Source organism: Panulirus ornatus, chromosome 38, assembly GCF_036320965.1.
Source record: "Panulirus ornatus isolate Po-2019 chromosome 38, ASM3632096v1, whole genome shotgun sequence".
Taxonomy (NCBI): Eukaryota; Metazoa; Arthropoda; class Malacostraca; order Decapoda; family Palinuridae; genus Panulirus; species Panulirus ornatus.
Window position 1 is genome coordinate 2,606,776 of NC_092261.1, and position 23,437 is coordinate 2,630,212.

A 23,437-nucleotide genomic window follows, 5' to 3' on the forward strand; every position below is an offset into this window, starting at 1 on the left:
CATCATAATTCTCCGCCATTGATTTCCTCCGCCTCACAGCTTCCCATGAGAACCCTACACCACAGAGACTCTCCGTCTGTAAATCTCCTGCAGTTTTCCAAGCTTCGTTCTGACCACTCCTCCCTCTGGGCAGGTTTTCGTGCTCCAAGTGAGGCATAATTTCCAAGTCATAAAAGTGACCAGAACTTTTTTTTATAAGGATTCGTGAGGCAACTGACAATCTTTCGTACCTTCAGTAGATCCCCGTGTTGATGTGTCACATTGTTCTTGTGCACGTCTCTTGATTTTGTCCTAAATGATAAAGATTCATCTTGCTTCACATGCCTCCAGCCTTCCCCCGGTCGAAACCGCTCGGATTCTGGTCCGAACTCTTTGTGTAACTCTGTCTCTGTGGACACTCTGCCCTGCTTCGAACGGTTCTCAGGTCTCATCCGAATCCCATTATTATTCAGTTAGTCATAAAATTTACACCTGGAAATGCCTTGGTCCACGTGCCGGTTCAAATCATAGTCTCGACTCTGTTCGTATTATTTCGATTTTTTTTTCTTTCAGGATAGTTTCTCACTCTGTAACGTACCCAAGCTTGGCTCCCAGGGCGCTCTCTCTTCGAACCCACAATACGAGGCTTCGCATCCCTCTGTGCCTGGCTCTGGCCTCCGGTTGATTCCACTCCTTCACTGCGTATCGTTTTACTCACATCTTAATCTTCCTCGTTGCTTCTGGTGCGGAACACATAAAGCTCGATTTTTAAGATCTTTCTTTTTCCCTTTATGTACTGAACTCGTCTCTCCTTGTCTGTCTTAAAACCCTCCTCCCTTACTTCACTGAGAAACACTTCTCCCTCCCTCTCTCTTCTAGACTGCTCTCACCCATGGTAAGCGTCCTGGGAGAGGATTCAGGTGGGACAGCTTTTGTTACCGTGGGGGAAGATCGTGTTGTGTCCACCTGTGTGTGTGTGTGTGTGTGTGTGTGTGTGTGTGTGTGTGTGTGTGTTGGGGGGGGATGAAGGGGGGCTGCGTCCAGCCCAGTGTTGCAAGACCTCTCATGATAGGGAGACGAAGGGTGGTAGATATGATGCTTGTGGGTGCTGGGGAGAGAGGGAGGTGGGAGGGGAGAGAAAAAGGAGGTGAGGACGCCTCGTTTCTCAGGGAGAGAGAGAGAGAGAGAGAGAGAGAGAGAGAGAGAGAGAGAGAGAGAGAGAGAGAGAGAGAGAGAGAGAGAGAGAGAGAGAGTATTAAACCCCCGCCCCTCACTCTCTCTCTCTCTCTCTCTCTGTCTTACGGGTGCGGGCAGACACGGTGGGTGGTAGTTGCAGTCATTATCATGACCTAGTGTGTTTCTAATCAGCGTCCACACTGCCTCTCCCAACCCATTAAGGCTACGCCGGGCAGAGCCCCAGGAATGAGTGAGGGGTAGAGACGGAAACAGCTGAATGACAGGGAATATCTTAAGTACTCAGGATGCTAAGTGCCGATGCATAGAGATGAAGAGAAGTGAAAAGCGACGCGATTATTCATCGAATATGTGAAGATAGTCAGGATTTTTAACTCTGGCAAGAACTATATATGATGGAGAATATAACATGTATTTTCTCTAGCATTGTGTGAGGACAGAATTTGGAATGGAAAGGTTAAAAGGAATGTCTGGTAATTCAGAACTGGTTGGAACATTTTCGCTGGCATTTTCATGATTATACTCGTGAGTGTGTGAGTAGATCCTGTGAGGCAAGACCCCGGGTGAAGCACACGTTGTGAGGTGTGACTCCGTGTTGTTGAATGTGACCGTGTGTGCAGCACACGTTGTGAGGTGTAGCTCCGTGTTGTGGAATGTGACCGTGTGTTCTGACCTCCCTTGTGATGCTCCCTGTGGGAGGTCTTACCTTTTGGTGGATCATGTGTACGAACTCCCTGCGATCTCTTTACCTCTGACCCAGTTTGGGCTCCCTATCCCTGTGGCCTCTGACCTCTCATCCCATATAGAACTCTTACCTGCTGTGACCTTTGACCTCCACCCTCATACCATCTGGGACTCTTATCCCTTGTGACCTCTGACTTCTAACCTTCCATCCTGTTTGGGACTCTTTATCCCTTGTGATCAGAGCTCCCGTAACCTCCGCCTAACCTGTGGTGCCCTTTGAACTCTTCCCCGAACTTTAACTTGATCTGAACGCCCACTGTGAACTCTGACTCATAACTGTCTGCCGCGCGTGGACCTTCCTGCTATATGAACGCCCTCATGTGAACTCTGACACCATGTGAACGCTCTCACGCGGACTTTCATCTGTGTGAAAGAACGCGCCATTACTGTGACGTTTGTCTGACGTCTTCCCACGGCTTCATGCGTTAAACTTTGATCTGGTCTGACCTCCCTCTGAATTTTGTTACCATCATGTCGACTTCCCTGGTGGGGACTGTGTGACCTCTTTTGACCTCCTGTGAACTTTTAACGCCACTCCTGAACTTTGACCTCCCGCGTGGACGCCCCCGCGAGAACTCCGACTCCCCACTTGAACGCCTCCGGGGTCACCTCTGGCTCCCCTTGAACGCCCCCATGGTGACCTCTTGCTCCACGTGAACGCCCCCGGGATCTCGAGGGACACGCCGGGCAGGTCGTCCGCCTCGCACCGCATGAAACGTTCATGTTCCTCCCGAGGCGCGGCGTGTGGAGGAGGCAGGGTCAGGGGAGAGAGAGAGAGAGAGAGAGAGAGAGAGAGAGAGAGAGAGAGAGAGAGAGAGAGAGAGAGAGAGAGAGAGTAGAACAGCTGTGTTACCATGACACACAGGTTGTGTTATTGAGTTCAGGAGTTGCGTATAACAGGGGAGGGGAGGGGAGGAGCCCACAATGAATAAAATGCAAATATGAAACGTAATAACAAAACAGTCACCTGGATGTCGGCCAGAAGCAATGGCAGGTGATACATGTATGACTGTTGGAGACGCGGCCACTCAGTTATTACAGTTACGTAGATACAGTTGTGTGTGTGTGTGTGTGTGTGTGTGTGTGTGTGTGTGTAGAGATTTACCACTACTAAAGCTGGGCACTGGCTCTCTTGACGAGATCCAGTGCTCGTGTGTGCCATTACTGGCACAGGTGTATAGGAGTGTGAGTATATTGGGCTGTTTCACGTGAATTTTGTGAGAGGTGTAACATGTGTATTACAGTTTGTGTGAGTGTAGACTGAGCGCAGGCGTGTGGACTGAAGTCATGGTGCCAAAATTTGAAATAAAATAACGGGTATTTTTTGAAAAATGTGCAGTAATCTCAAACTTACTGAAAACTTAGTGCAAGCAGTGACCAGACGCTTCAAATTTGGCCAAGCTATCCGCGATAGCATTTAGAAAACGGGAGAAAGATTCAGGTATATTCACTTCCATAAAAGAAAACGTAAAATGTGAAAAGAAATCCATAGGAGTGGGTAACTCAGGGAGAACGCAGAGCATGTAAGTCTTTTAGAGTTATTGGGAATACATAGGTATTGTATAACATGCCTTTGCGGCCACATATGCTGGATTCCGGCATACGTACTTTGTCTTTTTAAGAGGTGTGTGGACAGGCAGGGGCAATGTGAATCATGGGTATGTGAGAGAGAGAGAGAGAGAGAGAGAGAGAGAGAGAGAGAGAGAGAGAGAGAGAGAGAGAGAGAGAGAATGGTACTGAAAAACCAAATTTAGAGACACGACATCTGGCACGGTGAATAATGAACTGAGGCCCCGTGCCCGTGGGGAGGGTCTATCTGGAGTATTGCTAATAGATAGAGTTAGATAATTCAGTACAAGCAGAGGACACATACATATGCAGCAGGGTGAATTATGTGTTGCTGAAACTGTTTAAATGATTAGGTAAAAAAGAGAGAGAAAAAACTTACAGTTAAGATAGATAGAACAAGATTTAATGAACACAACATCAAGATTTTTGATGTAGATGTATATGTGACCCTCGTCGTAGGCCTGTGTGACCTTCCCTCTGGGCCGACGTGACCCCCCTGCCCTCCTTCTCTGGGCTTACGTGACACCCTCCCTCTCTGGGCCTACGTGATCATCATCTCACTCCAAAGAAGTGGCTGCTTCCCTTTGAACTCTCGTGAATCAGTGGCACAGTGTTATACCTCGCCTCCCTTACACGCACCGTAGCTCACCATGTCTTACAGAGTAAGCACCCTTGTCCCAACCCCTGCCTCCCTCACACATCACCACCACCCCAGCCCTCGGCCCCCCGCCCGCCCTCACATAAGACTGGAGGGTCAGTGGTATGGTCAGGTAGGAGCCCCGGGGACCAGCATGGTAAACCAGCAGGAAGGAGGCGCCACGTAGAGGAGATCCGTGTTCAGGTTGTATGTGGGACGGGGCTCCGGTGGGGGTCTCTCTCCTGTGTCAACGAGACATGACATCTCCCACTTCCTGTCATGCATATTTGCATGAAGCCAGGCGACTGCTGCCTTTGTACGATTGTTGGTTTAGATTTGCATGACACTGGCTTCTTTATATATATATATATATATATATATATATATATATATATATATATGTGTGTGTGTGTGTGTGTGTGTGTGTGTGTGTGTGTGTGTGTGTGTGTGTGTGTGTATGTGTATGTATGTGGTGTGGCGTATTGCTTGTGTGTGTATGTGTGTGTGTGTGTGTGTGTGTGTGTGTGTGTGTGTGTTCATGCATAAAGGCATGTTTGCGTGTACTGGGTAACACAAGCAGAACCTAACCTTGACAGGTCAACCTATATACAGTTAACTCTTTGCTTTACACAACGGCCGGTAACATAGTGCCCTCATTACGGCCTATGTAGGTCACTCTCTTTCCAGGTCAGTGTTTTCTTGGGTCAGACAATTTCTTAACCGGATTTGTGATGCGATCGTCGTCCACTTTGCTCGGTTCGTATGGCAGAGTTTCCCCCAAGTGCATCTTCCACCGTGAATGAGCCACCCGTTGTGGTATTCATCATATTGAATTAGCGTTGTAAATGTCGGTTTATCATATCCGTTATTCATTATGTAGATGAGTTGGTTGGCTGGTCGGGAGTGAGGTTCATCAGCTGCTGGGGGTCACTGAGGCCGTCATGGTGCAGGTGGTGGTAAGGTGAGGGTCAACATTATCTTCAAACCATACACGCAGGCACGACATTCCACCTCCTTTATTGTGAGTCTCGTCTTCATGGAAGATCATGTGAACTTATTGCAAGATAAACATAATCCAGGTAAAACCCTGTGTTTGTTCCAGTAAACACGTGTTACATTTTAAAGTTTCCAAGTTTTTTTCGTAAACTTTCCATTTATGACGAACGGAGATTTGAAGTACTGTTAGAGCAACGTGTTGTATGGCTTCATGTCTTGTATGCTCACGACTGATTATCTACATGGAAATGTATGGTACACAGTATTGACTCCATCCCACCCGGTCAGGGGTGTAGCTTTCTTCATGCGTTGAGTGTGAGGTGATCAGTGTACAGGTGACATCTTGACCCCTCCCTGCCCGTCATGACACACGTATCTCTGAATTATAACACCTTGACCCTTCCCTCCCTGACCGTTAAGTCGTGTGTTCCTCCGAGGCTTGAAGTAGACGAGGCTCTGCAGGAGATGCCTGAGCTCGTGTCAGTCTGTGCGAGGTGGGGCAGCGTTTGGGAGGGGGTTAGGTTGGGTCACCTGGGACTACTGCATGTAAAGGATTTCATGAGTTGTACACTTGCTGCCCACACTCATACCGTCGTGTCGGCCTCGTAATTATTTATGTTTGTCTCTCTATCCGTCGGTCTGTCTACATATATCTGTTGCATATATGTATAGTATTCTTATATGCAACTCAAGGACTCCTATTGTAGGGTTTCCCGCAGCTTATGTATATATATATATATATATATATATATATATATATATATATATATATATATATATATATATATATATATATATATATGTATATATATATATATATATATATTTTTTTTTTTTTTTTTTTTTTTTTTTTTTTATACTTTGTCGCTGTCTCCCGCGTTTGCGAGGTAGCGCAAGGAAACAGACGAAAGAAATGGCCCAACCCCCCCCATACACATATATATATATATATATATATATATATATATATATATATATATATATATATATATATATATATATATATACACACACACACACTCTTTTAGTCCTAACGAGGGTTTAGTAAATGTAAATGTACATATATTACCAACCACGGAATTAACTATGTATGCAGAATGCATGTATTATGTAAATCAGGTGTAGGGAGCCTGTTAAAGCCTGAGCTGTATATGCATGAACATTTTTGTGAAGCAGATTGTGTCTGGTGTGGGAGATCCTCGGACCAGATATGGCCGGCTTGCCCACATAATGGACGGCTTCCAATTTTCTGAGACGCCCTACGTCAACTTGGTCGTTGATGACGTAGAAAGGAAAGAAAATCGTGACACAAAGCACACTTTCTGGTGTTAAGAAAATGGTGTGTGGTGGACGTCTTTACTGACATTACTGCTTAAATCATACTTACAATATCTCCAAAGTAATTGTAATTATACTAATAATGATGATGATAATTATAATGATATGAATGATAATGATAATAATAGTAATAATGATTATTATTATTATTATTATTATTATTATTATTATTATTATTATATTATTATTATTATTATTATTAGTTAAGGTTATGTCGATGATAATAACTTCGACATTAGTTTACAGCGACACCTTGTTCTAGACAACAGATTATTTCTTGTGTGTGTGTGTGTGTGTGTGTGTGTGTGTGTGTTATCTCCGCCGACCCTTGCACGTTGCCTTCTCTTATGCGTTGGTGACGCCGGCTGGAAACGGTAATGGACCTGAAACCATCTTGGAGTGGGAGAGCTTGACCCCTGACCTCTTCATCCGCTGGAAGAGTCCATTATAGATCCATTAGAGCGAGGGGCATGTGGCGCGTGGTCTCGCTGGGGGCCAGGGTCTGAGTTACGCTCATCAGTCCGGCCAGACAATCTCGTGTATTATTCCTGAGCATCGTAACACCTTCACAGCCGCCGACACTGTAATACATGTGACGCTTCACCAGCCTCGTCTGCCTGTGGCTGTAGACCCAAGTGTGTCATCATCATTCTCTCTCTTGTAGTGATCGATGCGTGTCTCAGTTATGGCCCTCTTGTGGGATTAGGGAAACGGAGTGTGAGAAAAAAAAAACAGCTTCAGAATCATATGGAATTCCTCAAGTGTTGTATGTACCTGAGTGTTGGAGGTTAGGAAGGTTACGGGAAGATGGATGAGACAAGGAGAGTTGATATGTCACATTACCTGAGTCTCGACTCTCCCTGTTAGATACGTAGAGTTACAACCTCCCCAGACGTGACTCTCCCTGGTAGATACGTAGAGTTACAACCTCCCCAGACGTGGCTCTTCCTGATAGATACGTAGAGTTACAACCTCCCCAGACGTGACTCTCCCTGGTAGATACGTAGAGTTACAACCTCCCCAGACGTGACTCTCCCTGGTAGATACGTAGAGTTACAGCCTCCCCAGACGTGACTCTCCCTGGTAGATACGTAGAGTTACAACCTCCCCAGACGTGGCTCTTCCTGATAGATACGTAGAGTTACAACCTCCCCAGACGTGACTCTCCCTGGTAGATGCGTAGAGTTACAACCTCCCCAGACGTGACTCTCCCTGGTAGATGCGTAGAGTTACAACCTCTACAGAAGTTGTGCGAGTCAGTCCTCTGTACAGTCGGAACAACTGCTCACATGAGAAAGTCTTTGGCACTAAAACAAGATATCCACTTTGGCAGAGGCAGACTGAGCTATTCATACAATGTTTCCAAAATACGTTCGTATTGACAGTGATTGGAAGTGTGTTTGTTTTGAGTGGTGGAGTTTCAGATCTATCATAGAAGATGGGAGATTGTGTAGGAGAGGGTGTGGACCTGTGTTCAGGGCGTTATATACCGGCCAGACGTCGTCAAGCCGTACCGTACAGCGTGATGCGTCATTCGTTGCTCGCCTGACGTAGTGTGTCAGTGAAGAATCATTGTTGTCGGGGTCTCGTGGGTGGAGCCAGTGTTTTTCTTAGCGTCGTGTGTGATGGTGGGCGGTCATCACTCTTGTTGGGTATAACGTGTCAGGCAAGGACCAGACACACACACACACACACACACACACACACACACACACACACACACACGTCAACAGGTGTGAGAGGATCGTGGTTGTGGTGGTGGTGTGGTTGTGTGCTGGTTCATGATCTGCCAGTGTATGAAGATGTCACAGGACGATTCATGTACAGTCTTTGGTACGCTCCGTGAATGATAATGATCCTGTTGCTTGCTTGATTAATGGTCGTCAGGCGTCGCTCTCGGTGTTTTAGGGGCGATGAATGATCGATCACTGGCCGCATGCCATGGGTCGCTTTGTGGGCACGAACTCCCTCCCTCCCTCTCACAGTGTCTGTCTGGCCCGTGAACTGTATCGTCGTTTGTTCCTCCACAGTGTGGTGGGGTCGTGAACAGTTCAGTGTGTGTGTGTGTGTGTGTGTGTGTGTGTGTGTGTGTGTGTGTAGGGACGGTGATCAATCATTGATCCCGAGCGATGATGATGATGATGGTGGTGATGGTGGTGGTGGTGCAAGATCAATGTCCCTCAGCATTTTGGGAGGACAAATGGTTTTGTCCCGTGGTATGTTGTGTACGTCAGTCACTGCTCCACAATGTGATGTGTTGCTGAACCGTCATTAGCACTCAGGAACGATGGCCAATTGTCCTACAGAGTAATGTCAGTGGTCAATAATGGCCGTACAAAGTTTTGTGTTGGTAAACAATCATTGCCTTATTGTTCTCTGACGTCCGGTAGTTCATGTGATCAGTGAGTCATTTGATATACTGGATTATCATTCACATATTCTTCATTGTGAAGGAAAGTACATCAACATATGTGAAAACGCAGGCACGTATCAAACGTGTATGAAATGTATAGTAACAGCGAATCATACCTTGTGGTAGTGGGAGAATGTATGTATTGAACCTCAGACCAACTTGATTTTGCTAAGATTATAAACAACACGTATGACATATTAGGTGCAACATGATGGAGTGATTTTCCTGAGTGTCTGGCAGCGAACGATCGACCTTCGTATCACATCTCTGCTGGAAAACTCTCTCTCTCTCTCTCTCTCTCTCTCTCTCTCTCTCTCTCTCTCTCTCTCTCTCTATATATATATATATATATATATATATATATATATGATATAGTACCATAAGCCAAAATACGGCGGGTGGATAACAATTACATTACCTTTGTTCATTTGCATATCAAAGTGTAGAGAAGAGGCCACATGTTGCTACCCAGGTCCCGGCAACACCAGATACCCCCGCCCCCACGATCCCAGCAACAGTATATATGTATAGTCCCACGACCCCAGCAACAGTATGTATGTATAGTCCCAGGTCCCCAGCAACAGTATATATGTATAGTCCTAGGTCCCCAGCAACAGTATATATGTATAGTCCCAGGTCCCCAGCAACAGTATATATGTATAGTCCCAGGTCCCCAGCAACTGTATATATGTATAGTCCCAGGTCCCCAGCAACAGTATATATGTATAGTCCCAGGTCCCCAGCAACAGTATATATGTATAGTCCCAGGTCCCCAGCAACAGTATATATGTATAGTCCCAGGTCCCCAGCAACAGTATATATGTATAGTCCCAGGTCCCCAGCAACAGTATATATGTATAGTCCCAGGTCCTCAGCAACAGTATATATGTATAGTCCCAGGTCCCCAGCAACAGTATATATGTATAGTCCCAGGTCCCCAGCAACAGTATATATGTATAGTCCCAGGTCCCCAGCAGCAGTATATATGTATAGTCCCAGGTCCCCAGCAACAGTATATATGTATAGTCCCAGGTCCCCAGCAACAGTATATATGTATAGTCCCAGGTCCCCAGGAACAGTATGTATGAATAGTCCCAGGTCCCCAGCAACAGTATATATGTATAGTCCCAGGTCCCCAGCAGCAGTATGTATGTATAGTCCCAGGTCCCCAGCAGCAGTATATATGTATAGTCCCAGGTCCCCAGCAACAGTATGTATGTATAGTCCCAGGTCCCCAGCAACAGTATATATGTATAGTCCCAGGTCCCCAGCAACAGTATATATGTATAGTCCCAGGTCCCCAGGAACAGTATGTATGTATAGTCCCAGGTCCCCAGCAGCAGTATGTATGTATAGTCCCAGGTCCCCAGCAGCAGTATGTATGTATAGTCCCAGGTCCCCAGCAGCAGTATGTATGTATAGTCCCAGGTCCCCAGCAGCAGTATGTATGTATAGTCCCAGGTCCCCAGCAGCAGTATGTATGTATAGTCCCAGGTCCCCAGCAGCAGTACCTACTCTCGCCTCCGCCAGGAACACATCCAACCCCAGCAAATCTGTACAACAGATCTCTGGCACCAATGACCCGGAAAACAGCCTGACCTGACATTTGACCTTTGACTCGGCCGGGTGGGTGAATAATTCCTGACCTCCACGCGTCACCTGGCTCGGCTCAGCTCAGGTCATAAGGTCAGCGGAATTTGTAATCCATCTGGTGGATAAATGAATGGAAGAAAATGGAATACAGTCGTCTGTGCCTTGCCATGGATGGTCATTTTTTTTCATACAAGTTCGTATTTCTCATTTATATATTTGGATCTCAGTATGTTTACATATCTACAGTTGATTTATGATGTAGTTTAGACAGGGAGCCGTAGGACCGTTCTACATCCCTGATGTATGATCGTACATAGCACCAGGTGAAGCAGTTACAGATGGTTTTATATCTTCGTTTGGAGTTCAGGTTATACAGTTGTGGGACGCTCAGTCATGCAGTCGCCATAACTGTTGTACAGTGTGACGTCATAGTTTGCCAGGAGACGCCCTGTCTTTGTCGTACTTTTTGAGCACGACGGTTCGACCCTTGAGCACGACGCTACGACCCTTGAGCACGACGGTACGACCCTTGAGCACGACGCTACGACCCTTGAGCACGACGCTACGACCCTTGAGCACGACGCTACGACCCTTGGCACGACGCTACGACCCTTGAGCACGACAGTACGACCCTTGGGCACGAAGGTGAGACCCTTTGGCAAACGGGTGCCAATGCATGTACTTATGGGTCGTGTGCGAGAGAAGCTAAACTCTCTGTACATATTTGATTTATTGATTGAACGATTAATTAGTATTCATTCATTCATTATTTGTGATATGTATATTGTATTATATGTACTATGTATATTAAAATATTCAACCATTTTTTTGACTGAATTGATTGAATAGATGGAATATAATTACGTCCTTTGAGCGTCTCGCCAGACATGCCATGTAGGAACTTTCCCAACCCACAGGAGAAAGTTCAAAGCTCACTCTGGTTTGTGACGAGCATGGCACATCCTCTCACTGCCACATCCTCACAACTTTACAAGCGAATCGCATTTTATTTTTCCATGAGTCGGTCGGTCGTATAATTTGACGAGCTCGGACGTCGCCCAAGGAGGAAAGATTGAGGGAAAGAGAGAAAAATAAAGAGGCCAGGAAATGGTTCGCGTTGCTTCTCAGGTCCTGTGGCCGTGAGGCGACACGATCTCGTTTCGTAGGTGTTTTGCTGGTGTGAGACGGGAGATATTGTTCTCTTACTGGTGAGATACAGGGTCGTGTGTGCTGGTGTGAGACGGTAGGTACTGTCTCATGTGTGTGAGAGATAATAGTTGATGCTGCTTTTTTTTTTTCTCATTTTAATGGGAACGGAAGCTTGTTCATAAGACCAATGAGAGTCAGGTATCCTCATTGTGTGATGGTGATGACATTATCATCTTTCCTCATACCAGTGAGAGGAGGGAGTGTTCCCACAGCCCAGGAGTTCCCTCACACTGGTGTCAGAGGAGGGAGCGCTTCCCCCGTGTGGCAGGAGAAGATGGTCATGTCTCATTGTATTGGAAGATGTACGTTGTTCTCTCCTGGTGATAAGAGAGAGAGAGAGAGAGAGAGAGAGAGAGAGAGAGAGAGAGAGAGAGAGAGAGAGAGAGAGAGAGAGAGAGAGGTATGAGGGCGCTGGAGCATATTTTGTCACACATGTGAGAGTGATGAGGGCGCACTGAAGAAGGTAAGGCTCAGAGGAGCAGATGTCGTCTCATTTTACGTAACATTCGAGATGAAATTCGCCGGAAGATGGTAACACTTGATGTGTTTGTGTGTGTGTGTGTGTGTGACCAGAAGGAATGACCTCCCCTGTCCATTTATTTCGCAGACATCACCCCTTTCTGAAATACACCTTCCTTTCCCATACCACAGTAATACCTCGGCCCCTGACACCCACCCTCCCTTTTAATTCCCAGGGATTAGGGGTGCCAGCCCCTAAGAGTAAGGCAGCGCCACCATTCCCTTGGCTCCGGCAGTGTGTGTTGAGGGTTCAGCTCCCACCAGAACAAAAGGCGATCGCTCTTTCCCCTCTTTTTCCCCTTGGGCTGGCGCGTCCCCGCTCTGAATAGACGATGTATTTGGATATTCTGTCGGCCGCCCGATTTTCAGGGTTTACTACGGCGATGGCGCGTTGGTTGGTGGGGGGAGGGGGGGGGGATGGTGGGGGAAGGTAGAGAAGAGAGCAGCCAGCTACGGGTGTTCACCTTCAAGCTTAAGCTGCTCCGGTGGGGCTGGTCTCTATCAAGCTGTGGTTTCTTCAGCATTCAGGCCAGCCAGATGAGTTTCTCGTGTGGGGTTGTTCTCGTTCAAGCTGTGGTTTCGGCAGTAATCAGGCCAGCCAGAGAAGCTGTGACCTTCGGAACTACTCCAGCTCAAGCTGTGGCCTCCTCCAGTATTGAGACCAGGCAGACTTAAGCGTTCAGAGGCCAAGGTTGAGATCCGAGTCTCAGTTCGCCCTTAATGGGGAACTGTGGACGAAATGCTCACTAACATCACGAGAACCTTCATGGTTTACACCGGCCGGCTTCCAAGGATGGGAAATGTGTGTGCATGATGCTGGCAGCGGCATGACTGAGTGTCATGGGTGCAGCGCATGACCAAGTCTCTGTTGCTTCGTAAGACTCCGCTGAATTCCGCCGTGTATTGTCTGTCTGTCGGGTCAAAGCGGGTCTGATGGTGCAGTGCACTCGTGTACTCAGGTTCGCCATGTCTGTTTGGTATGTTCATAAAACTAACCTGAGTGCCAGAACTATCACACACACACACACACACACACACACGCACATCTGTATGCCTCTAGAATGGAAGTAGATGTTATGAATATAATCTAAACATATTTAGCTTTCAAAACTAAGTATCTGGGAGTGTCAGGCAACTGAGAGATTGATCGTTGCCAGTTCTCAACATATGATCAAGATTGACTCGACTATTCTTATTCTGGTATTTTCTCAAATTGTATGTACTGGTTCATATTACACAACGTTCATAATTGAAATCACTCATTCTCAGTATTATTATAGTATATTTATAACAACGTTAGTTGTATTTACATAACATTGCACAAATGTATGTTTAACATCGTTCAAATATGCTTTTTACGATGAGAGTACAAGGTTAACATTGCCATTAAGTTCTGTAACTTTTGGTATTATTAGAATACTGATGTCGCTGCGTCTTCACTAACCCCGTGTCGCCTCAGAGCGCATTAACCCAGTCAAGCTTTAATCACTTTAACTTGTCATTGTCTTTAAATTAGTTTTAATTGAGTCTTCCTCAGAAGTTTCGCAGGCATTATCTCGCAAAGAAAACTGGGCACCCGACAGGTCTGGGCGCTGGGTTGCCACCTCCATGTGGCACATTCTTGATTGGACATGACTTTGCGATCCCACATTCGCCTGGTAGCGCTCAGTGTTTGATGTGATGCGTGGCCGCGTTCACCTGGTGAGTTCTTCATATGGTGTGGTGCGTTCTCACGTTAATTTTAGTGAGTTCTTCAGCTGTTCTGTTGCATTGCTCTGTTTATGTTCGTTTCTCCCTCGTAATCCATGCTTGACACTTAACTAGTTTCTCTTCTCTTATACTTATAACATTAAGTAGAGAGGCTACTTACTCTTGAGTACTTAAGACGAGATTTGGCAAGAACATTTTTAGCTACGAAGTTACGAAGTGTGAGATGGAGGTTATATATTTGTGGACTGAAAGCCAGCATCCCACATGTGCGTGAGGCGGAGAGGCAGCAACCTGGGCCAAAGGAGTGATCTTTGACAGCCACTGAGGTGCTGGCTTACTTCGTAACCGTCTTTCACCCTCCCGATACCCAGGCTGGTAGTGCCAGCACCATACCTCCCTGGTCGGTGGCTGCCTACCAGAGAGAGAGAGAGAGAGAGAGAGAGAGAGAGAGAGAGAGAGAGAGAGAGAGAGAGAGAGCAGGCCGGAGCTCGCAGACAAAACAACAGCACATGCATAGACCATTCCAACCATTGTCTCCCATTAATTGTTAACGAGGGAAACGGTGGTTGTTGACGGCTGCTGTCGCCCCGTCCACCGCTTGCTGATGGTAGGCGGGAGCCTCACGAGTGTGTGTGTGTGTGTGTGTGTGTGTGTGTGTGTGTCCCTAACCTATCGCTTGAGTCCCACTTTAGGAGATTGATGGTTAAGGTGACAGACTATCTCGTGGAAGATGATATGATCGCTTTCAACCATACGGATAAGGAAGTATTTAGTGACCTGTTCAATATCCTTCATAAGGCCAAAATGAGAGTATGTCTCTCACGTTTGCTCAACGCACCTAAATATGCACAGAGCTAATAGAGAAGGTACAGAGAAGAGCAACAAAGATGGGACCAGAATTAAGAGAACTGAGGTAGAGCAAAAGGCTTTGATGGGCTTCAAATTTGCTTACCTAGTGAGAGAAAAGAGCAAGGGATGACCTGAACATTGTCTTGAAGTTCTTTAAACATTGATGACGTAGAGAGTAAATAGTTCTTCGTGAGATGAAGGAATAGAGCAACCAGAGAACATAAACTGAGAGAGACCATGAAACTTGCTGAAGATGGAAAGAAGTATTTTTATAGTATTTTAGAGTGGCGGATGAATGGAATAGAATGAGAAATGATATTGGGAATTTGTGAGGATGCAACACGTGTATTATAATGAAGATCCAGGAGATGGGCCCTACGAATATAGAATACCTTCCCTGTACCATACAAGCAGGTGATTACGTATTACAGTGTAAGAACTATCTTATTACAGCTCCCTCCCCTTGTTGTTATTGTTATTGCTATTACTACTACTACTATTATTATTATTATTATTATTATTATTGTTCGTAGTAGTAGTAGTAGTAATATCATTATCATTATAATAATAATAATATCGTTATAAATTATCAATATTATTATCATTATCATTATCATTATAATAATAATAATGATAATAATAATAATGATAATAATAATAATAATAATAATAATGATAATTATTATTATTATTATTATTATTATTATTATTATTATTATTATTATTATTATCTTTCATGTTAGTCCCAGTGTAAGATACGTAGATGAAGTGTTGATGGAAGAGTCGTCCCGAAGGTCATACTTCAGAAGTTTTGTGAGTACAGGTTGGGGCGTGGAGGTCAGGTGATGTGTGGTGGAGCCAGATGGTGGAGGGCGCACTTCTGTGTTGGAGAGTGGCGTAGGGGAGGGAGGAGGTGTAGGTGCTGGAGGCAAGGTTCAGGTGATGGAGGATGATGTCAGGTATTGGAGAATGTGGGTTGGGCAGGTCTTGAGGGGTGGTCAGGTAGGGGTGAAATGGAGCCAAAGTTAGTTGGTGTAGGTGGGGGGGGGGGGGGGGGAAGGTCAACAGAGGCTTTAAGGTGAGGTCAGGCCAAAGGTGAAAGGTCACAAGACACCGGTGTGACCTCGTCTTCAGTACCGCCAACATACTTCTCTTGACGTCTGCTCTTGCAGTATTGACTTCGCCAACTCGTGTGAGGCGAGGGAGGGAGAGACAGAGAGATATGTGTGTGAGATGTCTCCCTCGATACCTCTGCTAGCCCACCCGGCTTGAATAGCATCTCTTGCTCAATACTTTCCTTTTAGTACAATAAGTATCAGGACCAAGCTACTGATACTGACATATCAGCTATATATCTGTCGACGTTGGTGACTGTGTAATGATTGCAGTATACGTAAGATTAATTAACGATGTATTGATCACAATAAACCACGAATAGAAGCTCTGATAACTAACTCCGTGGAAGCTAAGTGGGTAATGAAAGGTTGAAACAAAGAAGATGAGGAATGTGCTAAGGGGTTAAGTTAATCAAGACTGATGTGGACGTGGAGTTGAAGACAGTGTAGCAGTACAGAGACAGACGGGGTAGTTTTGGTTCCATCTTCGTGTGCTGTGTGTCCCCACCAGTGCTCCTCCTCACTCCTGCTGTGGAAGGTTTACCTTCCAACTGCTTATGCTTCATTATCGTGTTACGTCCCTGCATGACCCACGCCTCGTTACAAGGAGTCCTGAGACACTTTCCTGTTCCCTCCCTCATCTTCCTCTGGATATCCTGCTCTATCTTTTATCGTTTCACTTGTGGTTCCTTCCTGCTCCTACATTTGCCAACAGTAAGAAATATTTTCCCAGAGATGAATCCTCCGTTTCTCTATGGATAGTTTCCTACCGTTAGATGATCTGTGGTCACCATTTTGAGTGGCGGTGATTCCCTTGTTATCATTGTTATCCCTACTGTACAGTATGTGAGGAGGAACCTAGTGAGATGAAGTTATCATGAGCGTAGATAAACTATAATTGGAAGTGATGTTGGCAGGTGTTGGGGAAGCTGGAGTGTATTTCGTTATAGTTATAAAAAAAATGTTCTCTTCATGGGTTCTGGAAATCTTGTCCTCTCCACCTGCAGGTCTCTGATCATCACTCGATTTCATTTACTTATATATTTATTATGTAGATAGTCCCACCGCCATTGTCATTTGTTCTAATTAATCTTATTCCCCTTTTCCAGTCTTTACCGTGTTTGTATACCTCCTAATGTGTTTAGATTCCCTAATTTGTTGTATGTTTATACTTGCCTGAACTATTGATCTCTATCTCTCCTACATGACGAGAAGGAAAGGTGAAGACAACATGTGTGGTGGACGGTGTCAAATGCTCTACTGTTGCCACTAACACTGTGCGGGAGGCGGGTACTTACTTCTGTTGATGGCCTCGAGGTGGGTGGGGGGCCAGAGGATGTTCCTGATCTCGGCCATCCATCTCTGGGTCTCGGTCTCGCTCTGGCCGCTCAGGTACAGGAGAGCCTCCCCTCGTCGGCCACACACTTCGAAGGCGTACGGGTGCGACCTGCGGGTGCGGGTGGGAGAGGTCACGTGGGGGTAGAGTAGGGGGGTAGGGGGAAACTTTAATGGGTCAGTAATGGGTCTCCCCCATGAAGCAGGGACCAATGGGCGTGTGTTATTGCATGCAATAAGTGTCAACAGGTGAAGGTCATTAAGCCAGAGCCCAGTGAAATCATAATGATTAATCAAGAGTGATGCTGACTCTACCATTTTGTTATGTTTTATGTCCGTCTGAACTTATATGGTTAAAGAGACACAGCGTGAAGAATATGGTAATTATCGTCACTTTACGAAATTGAAGTAAGAGATGAACCTGCTTTTTTAGTTATAGATTAATTAGAAAATAAAAAACATTTTTGTTTTTTCCAGGCAGATGTGCATTGTATTTGTATGTGGATTTTGCATAAAAAATGATCTGTAATTCATAAATGGAATTTTCCCCCTTTTTCTCATGTTTCACGAACACAAAAACCGGGAAATTATGTAGAGTGTTAACGACAGTAAGAGAACTATACTGCCGCCGTATCATTATTACTTTTATTAGTGTTTACAGATACAGGTTAACGGTAAGATATACATTAGTAGGAAACATACTATATCAACATAATCTGAAAATTCATTTTATTTCATACTTGTTCACCGTTTCCATCGTTAGCTTGGTGGCGTCAGAAACAGACGGAGAAAGGCCACATTCGTTCACACTGTCTCTAACTGTCCTGTATAATGCACCGAAACCACAACTCCTTATCTACATCCAGGCTCCACAGATCATTCCATGGTTTACCCAAGACGCTTCACATGCCCTGACTCAGTCCGTTGATAGCACGTCGACCCCTCTGTGCCACATCCTTCCATTTCACTTTATCCTGTGCACGCCTTTCACCCTCCTACATGCTCAGACCCAGATCACTTGAGATCTTTTACATTTGCTCCTAGGTATATAAAATGATTATCCAGGGATTGTTTAGAACAAGAAGCCAGATGATTGGCCTGTCCACAGGTAACAGATTTAGCCAAAAACTTACCCACACTCACTGTCTTAAACACTCACATTCTCTTTATTCTGGGCAGACAATAGCTTATAGTTTTGGGCCTCCATTGTCCAAGGTAGAGCGTGGACCAACATAATAATCTTCACCGGTTTAATGTTTTGAGTTTTTGGACGAAGTATCGTGGAAATTTTTGTTGATGTTTGGGTTCGGCAGAAGTTAGCAGTTTACGTCGTCAATGTCGCAGTGCGGTGCGTCTGTGACGTAAACTGTTGACTGTTATGAAACGTTTTCAGGTGAGTGAGTGTGGTGTTGTGGTACGCCTGTTGTGGTATGTACTCTCTCTCTCTCTCACACACACAAGCACACACACACACACACACACACACACACACACACACACACAGCTGTAACGTCCAGTACTTGTTCAGCATTATCAACGCTTTTTGAAAAATATCTGACGATTTTGTCAGTAATGTTAGTGCGGGTGAGTGTGTGCCGGGGGTGAGGTGGCTGGACTGTCAGAAGGTTGAAGTGGTCAAGTTGGGTTCCATCTCTCTTGAAGGTACTTGACGGCGGTCATGCAGACTCAGTAATCGGATTTCCCTCAGACAGAAGAACCTTGACTTCAAGTGGCTTGTGAAAGATGATTTGTGATGGTGAGGAGATTTGTCAAGACTTACAGGAATATAATTTATGGTCGTAAACCGTTAAAGGAGGACCAAACGAATAATGAATGGGGTGATGCAGGAGTGTATGGTCATTCGTATGGTGATACAGGACTGCATGATCATGCGTTTGTTCTTTCGTTGTATATTGGCAGTGGTGTAGTGGAAGTATGTTATTGATGTCGAAGGAAGAGTGAATAAAATGTGTTCTCTCGTGTGGTCTGTGCTGTGTCCTGCATGATGTATGTCGGTGTGTATGTTTGTTCAATCTCTGGAATCAGTGTCAAGCACCTCCAGGCTACAGGTCGTCGGAGCAATTCACCCAAGTGATCCTTTATTCATATATATATATAAATGGGAAGGAGATGATGACCTCAGGCACCAGACTCACGTTCCAAAGTTCCAAAAGGTCGGTGGTTTACCGCTTGACCTGACCTGAGCATAAAGGTCCTACATCGGGACTTTGATCCCTGACCCCACCAGCCTCATTCACTTACGCAGATGACACAGCGGCGCGGGGATGACGGTGATGTTCGTGTGCGTGTGTGATGCGCTGTCGTCAGTGACGGTGTTCTGAAAGCAACACCTCCTCCCTGGCTCACCGACACAATGACTTCTGGATGGTAACCACACGTATCACCCCCAGCCCGTCCCCCCTACACACCAGCCCTGGCCAGGGGAACGGGAGGGAGGGAGACGCGATACCCCTCCCTCCTGGTCCTCTTCCTCTGCCTCCGGAGTATTGACTAAAAGCCACTCTCTGAAGATAGTGCTGCTGCCCGCCTGAATACTAATGTGGCAGGTGGCGTTCCAAGTACCCGTCATGCCTCCTGCCCTTCCTCCACCATCATCTCCTCCGCGCCAGGGAGGAGGGAGAGCCTGGGGCAGGGGGGGGGGGAAGGGGCAAGAAAGGGATTCCTCCCCCCTCCCCCTCCTCCTCCTCCTGGCAGTCCCTCAGCTGGATGGTACTTCAGCTAATGAGAAGATGGACTGGCGTATTGGCCGTCTGGTGAGATCTTTTCTGTTGCGATGAAGAATGTCATCCTCTGCAGCAGCTGAAGATCATAGATGAGAGAGAGAGAGAGAGAGAGAGAGAGAGAGAGAGAGAGAGAGAGAGAGAGAGAGAGAGAGAGAGAGAGAGAGAGAGAGAATTACCGTCTTCCTCCTCCCTCCTGTGCTGCAGAAGGAGGTGGCTGAGTGTAGTGCCCTTGCCTGAGCGTAGACCTGACGGATGATGTACGCCGGGTGGTGGGAGTACAGTAGACGCTTGTACAGAGGGCCCGGCTGACCCCTGGGGCACACGCCAGACCCGCCCGCCTGACTTATGAACTTTGCAGCGTCAGTGACAGCCGTGGCCCGGCAGCAGGATACGCCACTAGTGCCACGCTGGGCCAGAGGCAGCGGCGCTCTGCACAGTGCCATGACACAGCCAAGTTTAGGGGTCGCTCAGTTCCTCGTGTCATGCTCTGAACCCGGCAGGTTTACGACGAGGTTAGATGCCTAGCTCATGTTAGACAGTCGCTTGTATGGTATTTCCCTGTAGTATTGGTCGTCGAGTGGGGAGGTAAGTGGTGCCATGTTACCGTCCCTCCTTAGCAGTACTTGAGCCCAGGCCTCGTAACGTAGCTGTCTGTCCTGGCGTCTTCACGAGGACATTAGTGGCCCAGCGGCTTCACCTGACCACACAGTCACTTGGTGTGTCTGCCGGGAGACTGGCCAGCATCTGGGTACATATCCAAGCTGCTGACCTGAGCTGGGAAGGTGTTCAGGTAACCGTAGTTTCGCTTGATCGTAAGCACCGCCTCCTCGACCCGTCCTGCGGGGTTGTGGAGCCACCATGGCACGCGTTGAGCAGCCGTGACCGTACGTAGCCACGGACTAACGGACAGTCTCTCTCGTGGTACCAGCGATCATCACTTGGCCCTGGCGGAGGATAATGATGGCGGATAACCCCGGCCCAGATGCAAATTCCCGGACCTTATCATTGCAGCCCAGCCGTCAGTATGGTGACGGCATTCATGAGGGCCACGTAGTCATTTCGGGTCGTCGTCCATTTGGCTCACCTGTGTGGTTCACGACCAGAGGCGAGAGTCGATGGCTGAAGTTGGACCCCCGGGCTGCTTAACTTTGACCATCGAGTCGTCGTGAGCGTTGCTTGATCCGCGGTGGTCCATCCCACGCCTCCCTCAGACGTGGACCGTGTGTGTGTGTGTGTGTGTGCATGTGTGTGTAGGAAAATAACAACAAACTCGTTTCACTTCTGCTGAATCTGTCGCGACAGTTGACTGTCTTGTGGCGGACTCATGTGTGTATGTACGATACATCAGTCAGCCTGCCTGACATGCGTATATACTCGTGTGTGTGTGTGTGTGTGTGTGTGTTGTGTTATGCACCAGTTGTGTTATCCAGCCAGAGGCCTCTGGGCTCACTGACTTATATCGTCTTGTACCGAAATGTTTTTATTTGTAATTTGTAGTCCAGTAGATGAAGTCTTTCATAAATTTCGTTCACCTGCAAAAAGATTGAGTATTTATTCTTATTTTACGTTTAAACAGATTCTGCCCTGGAGAATGCTGGCTGTCGTGTGACACGAGCACAAACACAGGAGACATCATCAGACATCATCAGACGTCATCAGACATCATGAGACATCATCAGACGTCATCAGACATCATGAGACATCATGATCGTAGGTGATGTGTCGGTGGTTGTCACGTGTGTGTAGCGGAGTGTGGAGGTGTGGTGTGCGTTAGGCTGATGGCGTGCCGACAGTATATCCAACTTGAATCAGATACAGTCAAAGTGCAGAGGTTAATTTCACATTTTTTTTTTTCCTTTCGTGAAAATCAAAGGTTATGTACAATATCTGATGCTACCCGTGTGTGTGTGTGTGTGTGTGTGTGTGTGTGTGTGTGTGTGTTGGTAGTAGAGAAATCACACATATTTACCCGCTTTGTATAGATATATATTTTTGTTTTTTATCAGTTCCTTTTTCTTGTGTGTCTAGAGCTGCCTTCGAGCAAGGTGCTCCCCCACGCCAGGTCACGGCAGCCCACTGCTTGACTTTACTCCAGAGCCAGTACGTGTACACACAGCATGGTGACTGGTTCGATGTTGTGTTGGTGGTGTAAAGGCTTATTAGTATAGGATATGAGGCTATAGAGATGAAAATATATTATTTATAGATAGTTAAAGTTAAACAGATGAATGTCAATAATGGCCTGAATATTACCAGTGTTGGTTGGTTCAGAAGCAAGAGATAGCGATCTGGTGCTTGACGAACGCGAACCGCTCGAGTCAGCGTGCGCCAGTGGTGGTAGCCTGAGTCAGCGTGCGCCAGTGGTGGTAGCCTGAGTCAGCGTGCACCAGTGGTGGTAGCCTGAGTCAGCGTGCGCCAGTGGTGGTAGCCTGAGTCAGCGTGCGCCAGTGTTGGTAGCCTGTTTATAACCTGGTTATCTTCGGCGATCAGTTTTTATGAGTAGTTTGGGAGAAGCACAGGAAAAGTCAGATGCAGTTGGAGAGCCTAGAAGCCGTGTGCGAAAGATATGGGCAGAATATGTGGATAATAACGACGAGAGAAAGAGGATAAAGACTACGTGAGAGGAGAAAAGTTAAATATAAAGACTGTATGTTACCCAGAGGCGGAGGGTCGAGGACACTCAGTGAATAGTTAGTGTTGTGACGGGAATTATGAGGGGGAAGGACCTACGTGTTTGTTATCAGTCAGGCAGGAGAGGAAGGATAGGGAGTGTGTCTGGCAGGACGGGAGAGCTGGGCGTCATATTGCACGTAGGAAAAAGTAGAGTTGTTTGTTTGTTTGTTTGTTTGTTTGTGGAGGCGTTTTCTTTGTTCGAGTGTGCCGCCGCTGACGATGACTGACGGGTGCTCGAATGTTTGTGGGGAGGGGGCCCGCATTAGGGAGGAGAGAGAGAGAGAGAGAGAGAGAGAGCTCTTTTAATGAAATTTTACCATTAGGTAGGGGCTGGCGCTGGCGCGGGGACTAGACACAACGTTGCTTAAATTCCTGGATCGTTAGAGAAGTGATGTGTCCAACGGAGAGAGAGAGAGAGAGAGAGAGAGAGAGAGAGAGAGAGAGAGAGAGAGAGAGAGAGAGAGAGAGAGTGTACAAGTTTTAGGCATAGTTTCATGTGTCAGAGATCGAGGTTAATTACCCTTGCATGACGAATGGTAATGTAGTTACTAAGTTTTTCATGACAGATTTGGGTGACAAAATCCCCGCCAGAATGTTTTTGTTTCGTGCGACTTTTACTTTGCGAGTGTAACGTGTGAGTGGTGGTGGGAGGCTGGCCAGCTGACGCACTCCGCACCACCCGCTGCCTGATGCTCTACCCTAACCTCCTCCCTTCCTCTGTATCAATACCTCCTCCTCCCCCTCTGTATCAACACATCCCCCTCCCCCTCTTTATTAACACCTTCCATTTACCGTCCACTGTATAACCATCCCCCACCCA

General features: G+C 46.6%; 1 protein-coding gene across 5 annotated transcripts in view; it reads right to left on the bottom strand.

Moving 5' to 3' along the window:
- The window catches only part of LOC139760795 (uncharacterized), a 229,208-nt gene that overhangs the window by 41,230 nt on the left and 164,541 nt on the right, over window positions 1-23,437 (bottom strand). For all 5 annotated transcript variants that reach the window (XM_071684401.1, XM_071684403.1, XM_071684404.1 and 2 more), the window contains one exon: window positions 17,164-17,312. In XM_071684401.1, coding sequence (XP_071540502.1) covers window positions 17,164-17,312 — 149 coding nt within the window. The remainder of the gene's footprint in view (window positions 1-17,163; window positions 17,313-23,437) is intronic.